General features: G+C 42.3%; 1 protein-coding gene across 1 annotated transcript in view; it reads left to right on the top strand.

The window, feature by feature from the left end:
- Nucleotides 1-388: 388 nt before the first annotated feature.
- Nucleotides 389-14,550, top strand: part of hdac4 (histone deacetylase 4) — a gene marked incomplete at its 5' end in the record, with an annotated part of 72,597 nt that continues 58,435 nt past the window's right edge. Inside the window, one exon of the mRNA XM_080536754.1 lies at nt 389-1,216. Coding sequence (XP_080392880.1) covers nt 389-1,216 — 828 coding nt within the window. The remainder of the gene's footprint in view (nt 1,217-14,550) is intronic.

Genomic DNA, 14,550 nt, shown 5'->3' with positions numbered 1-14,550 from the left:
AAAGAGATGTTACCTTGTCACAAACCCTCCTCTGGCTGAAAGGTAAGTGCTCAGTGTGTGCATCTCTGGTTGTGCTCAACTATAATATTGTTAATATATAATACAATAATATATAATAATCATAATCATAATATACATATATTCTGTTAATATATAATGCATATATACTTCATACAGGAACTCTAATAATTAGCACCAAAATGCCTCCAGTTATTGAAAATTGAGGATGTATTGTATAACTTCCATGTATGTGGACTTTTTACCCTAAAACATTTATGGTATATTTTACTTCAAGGCAGTTTCTGTTTAAATAAAGGTCAAACAAATCATTATTTCAGATTTCTCAGATTCATCAAGATCCTGTTCTCCTCAGCATCTCATCTTAGATATGTGGCTGAAGATACAACCTCAGCTGCAGAATACAACGCTAAACTCCACTAACTCCACTGTCTCCGGCGACACAAACTACTTCAGTCTTTGTGATGACATGAATGTAGGTGTTGTGATTTGGGCTGTCCTCAGTGCCGTCTGTTTCCTGTTTGGGTTTCCTGCATCTGTCACCGTCCTTTGGGAGCTTTTACAGAGACACAGGAAAGGCACCCCCATCACCCCCAACAATGTCTTCATGCTTAATCTCACAGTCATGGACTTGGTCTTCTTGGGTTTCATCCCGAGTACAACATTTAACTATCTCATCTGGTACAACTGGACCCTGGAGCACACATTCACCTATGCTCTGAGTGAGGTTGGACGACCGCTCCTCATGACCTGTATCTGTCTGGACTGCTACCTGGCTGTGGTGCATCCTATCAAGTATCGCGCCAAGAAGGGCCTGACCTCCAGGGTTCTGATGTGTATTGGTGTATGGGTTATCACGCTAGTCTACGGGACTTTCTATGTTGTTATAAATACATTGGTTGTCGATGTCAACGTTGACGTCTTCGTCATCATCATCTATGCTGTAACTATCCCCACCATCGGCCTGTGTGACTTCTTCATCCTCAGGGCTCTGAAGAGATCTGACCCCGGAGGGCGAGACCTCCACCCCCAGAAGAAGAAGGCTCTTCAGACCATCGTCAACAGCCTGGTCATGACGTTTTGTTGTTACCTTCCTCCCATGTTGGTCTACTCTTTCCGCCACCTGATCCACCTGATGCCCATCAGCTACAAAGTGTACCTCTGCACCATAGAAGTACCTGCTCTGACCCTCCCCACAGTAGGAAGTGCAGTCATGCCTGTTCTCTACCTGGGGAACCTCGGGAGGCTGGGCTGGCTCAGGTGTTGAAGGGGGGTTCATGGTTCATGGTGATTCATGGTTCATTGATTCAGTTCTATTGGTTGTCTTTGTTAGGAAGTTAGGATTTTTGTTGTGATCCTTACCTTAAATAAGATTAGAGGAACATCCTTATGTTTCAAAGGATTTCAAATAATTTCCGGTAATTTAAAATGTATTTAATATGATTTCAAAAATACATTCCAATTCTCAGCTACTTGTCTTTGAAGAGTGCAACTAAAGTAGAACACACATACATTTGACTCTATAGAGACCATATTAGATTTGTTTATGTATTATTTACATATCTTATTCTTAGATGTTCAATTTTTGATGGGGGGGGGGGGTTGGGTGGAGGTGAAATGTGTCAATGTAAAGATTTGATGTGCTATACTATTTTGATGCGCTATACTGTTCATAGAACCATTACCATGAGAACATGCTTTTAAACTGTGGAGAAACAAATAAAGCTTTATTCCCATAATCGCTGGTATCTGCGGTTCTTTACTCTGATCAGATGTAGACAAACGCATATAAAGAGTGACAGAAAGGTTCATTACAGTTAACTATTAACAGCCAAATAAGTAATAACAGCCTAACAGACCCTTTGAGCCAGAGGAAGGTGTGGGACCATGTGATCTCTAGTCGTTTATCTATCAACACTCCAACTTTGAATACGCAGGTGTGACCTAGACCTATCTATGGGACCTGATATGAAACACTAGACTAGAAGGCATCTATTACCTCTATCTATGGGACCTGATAGGAAACACTAGACTAGAATGCATCTATTACCTCTATCTATGGGATCTGATATGAAACATTAGACTAGAATGCATCTATTACCTCTATCTATGGGATCTGATATGAAACACTAGACTAGAAGGCATCTATTACCTCTATCTATGGGATCTGATATGAAACACTAGACTAGAAGGCATCTATTACCTCTATCTATGGGACCTGATATGAAACTCTAGACTAGAAGGCATCTATTACCTCTATCTATGGGACCTGATATGAAACACTAGACTAGAAGGCATCTATTACATCACATCTATTTCCTCCTTTCCACCAACGCAAACCTACTTCTGGGCTGGTGCTAGTGCCGGTTCGCAGTTGGTTCAACTTGTGAACCTTGGAAGAACCGGGTCGCTTTTCTACGGGTTAGAGAGCCACGTCATTACATAACAGCCCTCAAGTCCCACCTGTTTGCCAAGGCCTCTAGTTTAGTTGTTGTTTTTGTTTGCCTGACTGTTTGTTTGACTGTTTTTTGTAATTTTCTTGTATTTCTCTAAAGCGACCTTGGGTCGGCGCTATATACATTTAAGTTCTTATTATTATTATTATTATTATTATTATTAGTTGAGTGAAATCAGATAAAAATAGTGATAATTGCTTTAGTGGCCTATATAGAGTAATGATAAGTACTGTAATTGAATAGCCATAATGACATGTGTTTCCATTATCAGCAGTTAGATCCAGATAAGGGTTTGAGTCATCACTGGAGGAGGGTCCTCAGTGTCCTCCACACTGTTCAGAGGAATCTAGAGGTGGGGTGAGCTGTAGGGAGTTATTGTTGGCTGCTCTGAGATTATTATGTTCTATTCCTCTGGTTCCATCTTGTTCAAGCAGTCTTTTGAGACAGCTTGGGTGTCCTTGGCATCCAGAGCTGATACGCTCTCAGCTATTTCCCTTATCGTCTCAGCAGCCTTTTGGATAGCATATAATATACATGTATTTGACCCAAGTATTTTGGCACCTAGTCTGTTTGGTCTGAAAATGTTGTTTTTGCTCCCAGAATAAGTTGAAATTATCAATAAAGTTCTGACCACGGGTAGTGCATGCAGAAGACAGCCAGGAGTTTAGGCTCCAGAGCCTAGAGAAATGTTCATCTCGTCTTCCCAGATGGTATTGGGCCAGAGACCAACACTTTTTGGGGCAGTGTGCTTGCTAAATTTAGCAGTTTGGTGAAATGCCTCTTTAATAGCTCAGAACCATATTCTCTTCTAGCAGATGTGTCATTTACCCAACGTGCAGGATGACAGTTTGAGCATTAGCAATGGTGTGGTGGGCTGCTGTTGATGTAGCCCTGTTAGGCCAGATATTAGCAGGTCGGCTAGTAGGCCAGCTAATAGCATTAGCATAAGTCCCTCTTGTTGAGCTTGTGTAGTCTTTGGTCTTGCACCAAACCTATGCCAGCGTGTGGTGCAGGGGCGGCGCTAGGGGGTGGCTACTGGGGCTCAAGCCCCGGATGTTTTCTGAAAAGCCCCGAATGTTTTAATAAAAAAATAAAAAATAAAATAAAATAAAAAAACTCTCGTGAGTAACGTGCAGTACCGGAGTCCAACAGAGAGGCAGCAGCTGCGCGACATTAGCCTGCATACTGCGTAGCCTACCCTGCCCTGAAGAAGAAGTGATCTCAATCAGTGCCTGACTTGCAAAAGTGTAAGGATGGATATAGGCGGTGGGCCGAAGCTGTCTATCTGCTTTCGTTTGTGAAATAATCGATCTACAACTATGGACTAGTTGATTTTTTCATATAAGCTAAATAGGTTTTTTTGGAACATGTTTCCGTCTGTTGGCAGACGATTTTCGATCGACGTTTTATGAAAAGTAAACTTACGATCCATAAGTTAATAAGGAGAATGATTGGGGCTACTATGCCGCTAACCAATCAAAACCTGTTAAAGCGTCACCTGACTTGACGTCTGCCAATGATATTCCTTCAAAATACGTAAACAAGGAAGTAAACAACGTATTATCTGGAAAGACGAGAAGACTGAGTTGTTTCGGATAACTTTACTGTCAAGTAATGTTTCAGGTAAGATTTGCATGTCATACTAATTCATATCACATATTAATGAACACGTCCATGTCATTTTGTGTCAATACAAACATGTTCTAATATGCTATTTTAGTGAAAAATCCAACCAAACGTCACACGCGATTGTGAAGTTAATGAATTAACAAGCTATCTAACTTTAAAGGGTACAATAGCTAAGTTACCAATGTCAACTATGTCTATTCTCAATCATTTCAGTAATAATTGTGCCAAATTGGGACCAGTAACATTAACTTGTGTGTGAGTACGTTACAGTATATGTGTGTGCAAGCATGTTTTTGATATTGTCAATCGTCTCACTTTTACGAGGTGAGCTGGTAAGACAAAACCCAAGACTAAATGTATCTTCACTTGCCTTGCCTATAATTGACGAGACTAGACAAAGATTCAAGTGTTTAGAGAACATTTATAACACTATTGTGTTTTCGCAGTGCAAACACAGACACATGTCTGTACATGGTAGGTTGTTAGATTTGCATGTGCATCTCCCTTTCACACATTTTGTTTTTTTGCAGGAGCAGTATACAAGCTCTAAAACTGAAATATTTGTCCCGTCTGCATATTATGCACTGGGCGGGAAGAAGATGTGGTTTTTTATTTAGGCTGAACGTAGTGGTAGTCTTTGAGCGGAGAAGTCTAGGCTTTGGTGGTGTATCATTGTCAGTTTGACCTTCTGCTTCTACTACATTGTAAGGGAGGGGGGGAGGGAAGGGAGAGAGAGAGAGAGACATATGATACTCTATGCATTGTAATAGTAATGCTTCCAAAGTTATAGCCTAGTTTATTTACAACTCTCCTAATCTGTTTCCCCAGGTAACCCCAGATGCTCAGCCCTGGACTGCACTGCACATCTTCTGGACCTGACCTGACAGGGCTGACCCTGACCCATTGATGCCTTGTTCATATCTTGTTCATGTCATATCTTAGCTTGTTTATATCATATTGTTAATAATGTTCATGTCATATCATGTCATATTAATCTTAGCTTGTTTATATCATATTGTTCTTATAAATAACTTATATTGCTATAAAACACACCTGCAGCCTCCTGTACTGATTTTTCCCTTTTCTTGCGGGCTCTTTCAATGTTTCGTATGTTGGCATACTGCATATAGCATTGTCTATGGTAGCCAATATTGTGGTTATAGTGGTTCTCCAGCTGCACAGCCGCAGAGAGGAAAGCGCTACAGAGAGTCGTGAGATCGGCCCAGAAGATCATCGGCGCCCCCCTCCCCTCTCTGGAAGAGCTGTACAACACACGCTGCCTCAGGAAGGCCTCCAAGATCTCCAGAGACCCATCCCACCCTGGGAACGAACACTTTGTTCGGCTGCCCTCGGGCAGGCGGTTCAGGACCATGTCCGCAAGGACAAATAGACTGAAGCTCAGCTTCTACCCTAGGGCCATTCAGGCCCTGAACACAGCAAATACCTAGATTCTAGGCCCTGGACAATCTAGACAATTTGATGGCAGCTACTAGATTGTAATCAAGTGCAATACTGAAACACAACTGTGAACATTTCAAACCTGCAAACTGCGACACTTTAAATGAATGTGCAATAATACTATGTGCAATATGACAACCCTCGGGTACATAAGGTTCAGAGATAGGAAATGTTAGGATATGTATAGCATAGCATAGAGTACAGCACAGTGTTTTATTTGTATAGTATAGTATAGTGGATAGTGTACATAGCCTTTATTTATGTAAACCAGCTCTTTTCCCTTCTTGTTTTTAGTATTTTTTTTCCTAGCACCAGGGGAGCCCCCTCTCCCAAATATATATAATACCAATATATATATAATAGCAATTTGGCTTTCTGCAGTGTGAAGATTCACCCACTGTAGAGAACAATGTACAAATTTGGTCCAACTTGCATCTGAAAATGCTGTAATATTGTCCGTTCGGTTTGTTAAATGCATACAACACACCATAATTCATCACATCTCGTTATTTCCCCGCGGTTGCTAGGGTTAACATACAGTCAGTTGCTAGGGTTAACAGCCATTGTTTACATTTCGGGGTCCTAATGAAGCCGTACTCGAATTCTGATTGGTTTATCAACTAGAGCGACCAGCGATGTGCCTGAGCAGACAGACTATTAAAAAATAAGTTTGTGAAAATCTCCGACATAATACAGCTGCAAACAAAATTGTTATAGACTTAAGAGAATTACTTAATATCGTATGTAAGAGATCGTTTACTCCGTAGATGGAAAAAGATAAACTTCGCGATAAACGCGTTCGGCCCACCACCTAATATCCGAAAGTTGTTTTCAACAAAACAAGCGCCAAGAACTGTTGCAGCAGCCGTATCAGCAGCTGACAACAATGACATCACCAGCAGTGATGACATAGATGATGTTTCAGGTTTGTGAATCTTATTAGAAAGGTGACTGACTCACTGACACTACTTTTCCGGTTTGCTAATGCTAGCTGGCTATCATAACATAACGTTATGTTATAATGAAAATGAAACATAGCAAGGTACTGTTACGGTACATGGTAAGAAATCAAACAAAGGATAATACTTATGGAATGGAATGGAATGGAATGGACTTTATTTGAAAAACAGATGGAATGAAGTGGTTATTCACTTTATACAAATAAAGTGAATAACAGGCTGATAGTCTTTGATATCTGCACTCTGGTTGACTGAGTAACAAGTGAAAAAGAATGATGTAACGTTAATGTTACAGCTAGTAAACATGGAGTAACCACATTAAGTATGCCCTTATGGTAGTATGTATGTATACAGAACATGACTCAAATCTATCCTAAGATGTAACGCTAACTAACTAAGTTTGTTTAATGTCCCAGGGGGGATTTGATTTCACAGTACTATACACAGGCCAACAATACATGTAATATATCGTCATATAACACAGGACAAGACTCTAAATACAATATAAGTGGTGAGCACAGAGTCTGCCCTGATATACATACTGTAACATAACTAGCCTCAGCCCATCAATTATGTAATTCTATACAAATATAAATGATGGTGACTGGCAGGGGGAGCTACGTGTGCTGACCTCCCTCTGTGCCCAGAACCACCACAATTAGTTTGCTTCATTAAAGGGTGTGAATGTATATGTGTTCTCCAGTGCCTTTTGTCCGCTTTAAGGTGGTGGTAAGTTGAAGGTTGAAGGCAAAATTTTCCGGCGCGCACTGCGCGCACATTATATTCTCCCTCTGGGCTAAGCCCCGGATCTCCTACGATCCTAAATCCGCCCCTGGTGTGGTGCCCTCTTGCTTGGGTTGTTTAGCTTGTGAAGTACAGGAGTCTTGAAAAATTATCCATGAGTCATCCAGCTAGTGTTACTTCCCCATGTTTAGCTGGTTCAGCTGTTTGGCTGTGGATGTGTAGGGCTCAGTCTGACAGATGCACCGGTGGGTATCCAGGGCACTATGTCACCCATAGCATCTCTTTTTTCCTCCAGTGTGAAAATCCTGGTTTCAAGTAGAGCTATCTTCTGTAATAGTTGATGACAGCACCTGTGTTTAGTAGGCTACACGTAGAGTACACAGTGTGAGGAGGCATGTTCTGGACAGTTTGGAGTAATCCACCAAATTATGAGTAGGGAGGAATCACTGTTTACTATTCAGAGAGACTGTTTGCTATTCAGTGAGACATAAAACTAGAAAAGAAATAGCAGAGAGCTAGAGAACTAAAGAAAAGAAAAGCAGAGTGGGGGAGCGAGCAAGAAACACGTCTACCGTCCTTGAGCAGCACTAATACTTGTTTTACTAACGGTAAACTAAAAATAAATATTGGATGTAGTCATCTTGACTGTCTGCTAGCTTGCTTACTCACTCATTTGGGTCAGGAATTGGTTATCAGTACCCTTGTCTGCAAGCGATTATACAGCTCATACAGGAACGTCAACAGAACCATAGTGTGATCAAATCACATCACAAATCACAAATCACAACAAATCACATCACAAAAGTAAGATTATGCCTTAAGATTAACTGTCACTTCATTAACTCACTGTACATACTTTGTGTTTTGTCCCCCGCCCCCACCTGTGGTGTATGTCCCCACCTGTCCTACCCGCTGTACATACCTTATGTTTTGTTGTATTGTTCTTCCCATGTTGGATGTATGTTTATCTTGTAGATAGTACTAGTTATTTGTCTGTATTATCTTGTAGATAGTACTAGTTGTTTTTTGTCTGTCTTACATGTAACGATGAATTGAGAATCAAGGACCCCAATTGAAATAAGCCAGTGGCTTTCTTGGGTTTTTATCCTGTTAGTTGACCTTGTATGTAATATGTACTTTCATGTACCTACTTCTGCAAATCTTCTAATAAAGTTTTCAATCAATCAAAACTAGCCACACTATCTGTATTCTGCTTAAGTTACTGTATGTTAGTCAGCATGATTGGTCTGTTTGTGCATGTTTGTGTGTGTGTGTGTGTGTGTGTGTGTGTGTGTGTGTGTGTGTGTGTGTGTGTGTGTGCGTGCGTGCGTGCGTGCGTGCGTGCGTGCGTGCGTATCTTACTTAAAGGAGCATGAATGTTGTCTTATCCTACCAAGATACACACACATGGAAACATTTAATGCAAAGATCACTTGTTATATTTTTCCAGTATCCATAAAGATAATCACTGCCAGGAAGATGTATCTGGAAAAAAGACAAGGAGTAGACAATTAGTTCGGATTCATGAAATTCTGTCCATTTCCAGCTGGTTTCCCTGCATGTCTGAAGTCCACTCTTACCTGGGGAACCTCGGGAGGCTGGGCTGGCTCAGGTGTTGAAGGGGGGTTCATGGTTCATTGATTCAGTTCTATTGGTTGTCTTTGTTAGGAAGTTAGGATTTTTGTTGTGATCCTTACCTTAAATAAGATTAGAGGAACATCCTTATGTTTCAAAGGATTTCAAATAATTTCCGGTAATTTAAAATGTATTTAATATTATTTAAATAATCTTGAAATAAAGTCTTTGAAGAGTGCAACTAAAGTAGAACAAACTCTACTCTAGACTCTATAGAGACCATATTAGATTAGTTTATGTATTATTTACATATCTTATTCTTAGATGTTACATTTTTGATGGGGGGGTGTGGGGGGGTGCTGGGTGGGGGTGAAATGTGTCAATGTAAAGATTTGATGTGCTATACTATTTTGATGCGCTATACTGTTCATAGAACCATTACCATGAGAACATGCTTTTAAACTGTGGAGAAACAAATAAAGCTTTATTCCCATAATCGCTGGTATCTGCGGTTCTTTACTCTGATCATATGTAGGCAAACGCATATAAAGAGTGACAGAAAGGTTCATTACAGTTAACTATTAACAGTCTAATAAGTAATAACAGCCTAACATAGCCTTTGAGCCAGAGGAAGGTGTGGGACCACGTGATCTCTAGTCGTTTCTCTATCAACACCTCTGGATGTCTCCCGATGTTAACCCACCAGGGGTTTCAGGACCATAGCTGAGCCTTTTTACCAGCCATCAAGATTAACATCAGAGAGAGAGAGGGGGGGGGAGGGAGAGGGAGAAAGACAAAGAGAGAGAGATGGAGGCAAAGTGATTGTTCCTATTAATTGTAGTCAATCATCTTGTCTAACAATTAAGTGATCTGAATAAGATCAAACTGCTGTCAACCACCCTAGCTTGGCTATGTGCTGCCTGAAGCAATCCTTGCCCTCCACTGCCCAGTCTGGAGACCAACTTTTTATTTTCCTCATTCCCCTGTTTGTCTCTCTTCTTTTCTTCTTGTTTTTGCTTTCTATAATATCTGTCCATCTTTTATATCAAATGTATCTGTCTCCCAATGGTTTCCTTTTGTTTCTGGTTCTCCAGCTGCACAACAGCGGAGAGAAATGCGCTACAGAGAGTCGTGAGAACAGCACAGAAGATCACCGGCGCCCCCCTCCCCTCTCTGGAAGAGCTGTACAACACACGCTGTCTCAGGAAGGCCTCCAAGATCTCCAGGGACCCGACCCACCCTGGGTACGAACACTTTACCAGGCTGCCCTCGAAAAGGCGGTTCAGGACCCTGGCCGCAAAGACAAACAGACTGAAGAACAGCTTCTACCACAGGGCCGTCCAGGCCCTGAACACAGCAAAGACCTAAGTTCTGGGCCCTGGACAGTCTGGACGGATTGATGGCAGCTGCTGGACTGAAAACATCTGGTGTAGTGCTGAGGCACAAACATGTACATTTCAAGCCTGCAAACTGTGACACTTTAAATAAATGTGAAATAATACTATTGTGCAATATGACAACCCTAGTCGTCTATCTGTACAGTATAGTACAGTGGATAGTGTACATAGCCTTTATTTATGTAAACCAGCTCCTTCCCTTCTTTTTTTTTCCCTTTCCTAACACCAGGGGAGCCACCCCTCCTAAATTTCGTTGTTTGGTACCTGTACTGTAGCAATGACAATAAAGTCCATTCATTCATTCATTCATTCCTCATCCCCCACTTTCTCATCATCCGTTTGCTCTTCCAGGCAATTGTTGTTCCTTTTCTCAGTGTTATTTCTCAACCTTTTTGGTTCCTTTTGACACTTGTACTATAACTTTTTTCCTCCATCTCTCTCTTTCTTCCTCTCTACTCTCTCTGTCCCTCCCTCTCTGTTTCTCTCCTTCTCTCTCCTTCTCAGATGTTCATCTTGATGGCTGTAAAGAGGGCTTAGTACTATGACCACTGGCAGGTCTCTCTCCACTCTCCTCATAGTCAGTCTGTGACCACTCCTTATCACACTCCATGTCCTCTCCTCCTCCTCCTCATTCGCGATGTCTTTTTCCTCCTCCTCTTTTTCTACCTCCTCCTCCTCCTCTTTCTTTGCTTCCTCTCCTTTCTGTACTCCCACCTCTTTCTCTACCGTATCCTTTTTTCTCTCCTCCAACCTTCTCACTCTCGTCTCGTGCTTCCTCTCCATCGCTCTCATGATCCTCTCCTCCCCTTTTTTTTTTCATCTTCCTTTTTCTCATCTTCCTTTTTTTTCATCTTCCTTTCTCTCCTTCTTCTCCTTCATTACGTCCTCCTCAAACGTTCTTTCTCTCATTCTGTACTCCTCCTGCCATCCCCCCTCATCCAAGCCACTCTCTCTACTACACTCCTCCTTTCCACCCTCTCCTTTTTTCATCCTGTCTTCCATAAATGTAATTTCTGTTTTTATCTCTTCAACCGTTGTCCTCCTCTCCTGTTGCCGTTTCTTCTCCTCCAAGCTTGCCCTCCTCCACTCCTCTCCTCCTCCCCTCCCTGCTTTCCTGTCTGTAGCTCTCTCTTTTTTCTCTCCATCACTTCGCTCTTTGTCTGTTGTGCTGTTAACATGTCTTCCTTCTTCTCCTCTCTGTTCTCCCTCTCTTCCCCCTCTCTTCTCTTTTCATCCCTCGTTCTCTCCTGCAGACAGTGGTGCTTATTTTGCATATTTTCTGCTGCCTTCTCTCTTCTTTTATCCTTCACTCGTTCCACTACCTCCCTCCACAGCTCCTTCTTCAGGGCTTCTTTCTCCTCCCTGCTCCAGTCTCTCCATCCCTCCACACTCATCTGTCTCAATCCCTCCATCTCGTACATCTCCTTTCTCTGCATCTGGATCATCATCAGTCTCTCCATCCTCTTCTTCTCATCCTCTCCCTCTCGCTCTCTCCTCTCCTCCATCATCAACTCCTCTTTCTCCGTCTTCCATCTCTCCTCACACTCCCTCCTCCTCTCCTCCTCCTCCTTCCTCATTCTGTCTCTTTTCTTCCTCTCCTCTATCTCTTTCTCTTCTACTTTCTCCCTCTTTGGGAGCTCCTCGACCAGCCTTTTATATCCCTCCTCCTCTCTTCCTCTCTTTCTATCCCTCCTTATGTATTTTAGGAAGAGCTGGTGTAAAGGTCTCTAGGCACAGGTCGACACAGAGGAACGGTGTATAAATGGATTGGTTTATTGTTTGTACACCGTGACAGCAGCTCAGCACCCCTTCCTTCAGCCATGCTGGCATATTCAATAATAGTTTCAAGGATAAATAATAATGATAACAAGGCAGGAGCTCAGCACCCCTTGTCTCGGGCGTGCTGGCGTATTCAGTAATAGTCTCAGATAATAATAATAATGCAGCGCGACGGCTGACTGAGGCTCCGCCTCCGCTCCCTCACTCCCCTTTCGGTGTGGCTTGGCCATCGCCTGTGGCGCCGGCAGCTGGAATCCTGTACGCACTATGCGTACAATAAAAATAAAAAAATCTGTAATGAACGTGCTTAACGCAACTCTTTGAAGTACCCACTCGATATAATAAACAACAGTTACACAGTGACGAGCCCCCATTGGTAGCTAGCTGTGTGGCTAGGCCTGCTGCCTCGTCCTCGTAACGGGTCCGAGCCCCGAGGACACACAGCAGCAGAGGTATGTGGTGGTATGTGCTGCCTCTGGCTCTGAAGATGATGCAAAACTCTCGTTTCAGTGCTAGCCTATGTATTGGTGCGCTGTCACAGTGTCACCAAATAGGCCCTATGTTTTCCCCATGTGTTAAGTGCGCTGTCACCTGGGCTATGTTTTCATCTGTGTTTCGGGTGCACCGCCACCATAATGTTTGTGTTGCTGCGCTCTGTGTAGTGTTATAGGTGATACAACCATCCAACCTATATTGTAGGCTAGTCTGCAAAGTTTTGTTACGTTTCTGTGCGTACTATGAAAATCGAATCCTGCCGGCGCCACTGGCCATCGCTATGTCGCCGTCTCTCTCTCGCACTCGGTAGGTGCTTCCTGTCACGTTCACTGCCCCGGGGGAACAAAACACAAACCCTAACCCCAACCATAACACATGCTAGTGCATTCTACATAATTGTAAATGTATGCAAACTCCAACCATGACCAATTTTGCCTAATAACATCCTAAACAAATTCCAATACGTCCAGAACTCTGCTGCCCGTCTGCTCACCTCCACTCGCCGCCGTGATCACCACTGTCTTCCAAAACCTACACTGGCTCCCGGTCAAATACAGGATCCAATTCAAAATCCTACTCACCACTTACAAAGCCATCAACAATCTGGCCCCCTCCTACCTTGCCGACCTCGTCCCCCTCAACACCCCCTCCCATTGCCTCAGGTCTGATGACCAAACTACCCTCAAGACCACCAGGACCAAGCTCCGGACCTGGGGTGATAGGGCCTTTTCAGCCGCAGCCCCGTCCCTCTGGAACGCCCTCCCCAACCGAATCAGACAGGCCAACACCCTCCCAAAATTTAAATAGGCCCTCAAAACCCACCTCTTCAAGCTCGCCTTCACCAGTTAACCCTCTCCCCCTCCCCTTCCCATGTGTCCCCAGCACTACCTTAATTAGGCCCCTATACTTTCTTCTATTTACCTTTTCGTTTCTTTTTTTTATTACTACTCTTTTCAGTTTTTACTCTGAATCTTTTCAATTTGTAAAGCGTCTTTGAGTGTCTAGAAAAGCGCTATATAAGTCTAATGTCTTTCTTCTGTATGAATACTCACTGGTATGGTGGAATAATATGCCTGCTAAGACATTTTATTTATTGATAAAACATTCATTACATTTAAGACTAAAACTCACAACAGTAAATGGCTGTCTAGGGCAAGCTATAGGAACTGATTTTCTTTTGTATCCTACACAATGAAACCAGTTCCTCTGCTTGTTCTTCCTGTGCCCAACAATTAAATACATTTGAATATATGCAATTGCCTTTCTGTGTTCAATGGCTGTCTTGACGCCTAGAAAATCAAGACAATAATCACGCAGCAGGGGAGAAACCAGTCTTTGTGACACACCACCATTGTTTCCCAATGCGAAGGGAGGGTTAAATTCCCCCATACCCTTCATCCCTCTTCCTCAATGCACAATACCACACCCCTTGTTAGTAATTGGTTCTATGGAGCAATTCTTTACAGTTTTTCTCAATTGCTTTGGTGCATTTCTCTGATCAGAAATGAAATTCTCATAACTGTTAGTTCAACCTCCACAACATTTAGTCATTTGTGCACATCATAGTAGCAGTTTCTCATTCCTTCAAACAAATTGCAAATGCTTTTGGACATGCATCAATTGCTGTCATACAATTCTCTGCTGTGTTATAACATTATCATTTGCTTATGTCATGTCAGTCAAAATGAACTATACTTTTGGATGCTTAATAGTCATTCCCTATAAAACTAATAGTCCTCATTTCATTGCTTGAGTCATTACATCCAAAAATGTTGAACAAGTTGTCAAAATCTGTCAAGCAAATTGTATACATTTCTTTATCATTTTTCCTGAAAATGTCTCCCAAATTGAACAATTTCTCTCTGTTATTGTACACTACAGTAATATGGGTTAAAGCAGTATATCTCATGTTTACTGTACATTACTCTAATTTTACTCTGCACCACATAGGATTGCAAGACAACCTTGCAGAGGTGGAAAAGGGCCCCTTTTTACTCCGCAACAAGAGGAAGCCATTTGTGCAATGGTGATTGCAAACAA

This window comes from Nansenia antarctica (assembly GCF_963989245.1).
Source record: "Nansenia antarctica genome assembly, chromosome: 7".
Taxonomy (NCBI): Eukaryota; Metazoa; Chordata; class Actinopteri; order Argentiniformes; family Microstomatidae; genus Nansenia; species Nansenia antarctica.
The sequence above is the reverse complement of the archived record's forward strand: the minus strand, read 5'-3'. Positions and strand labels throughout refer to the sequence as shown.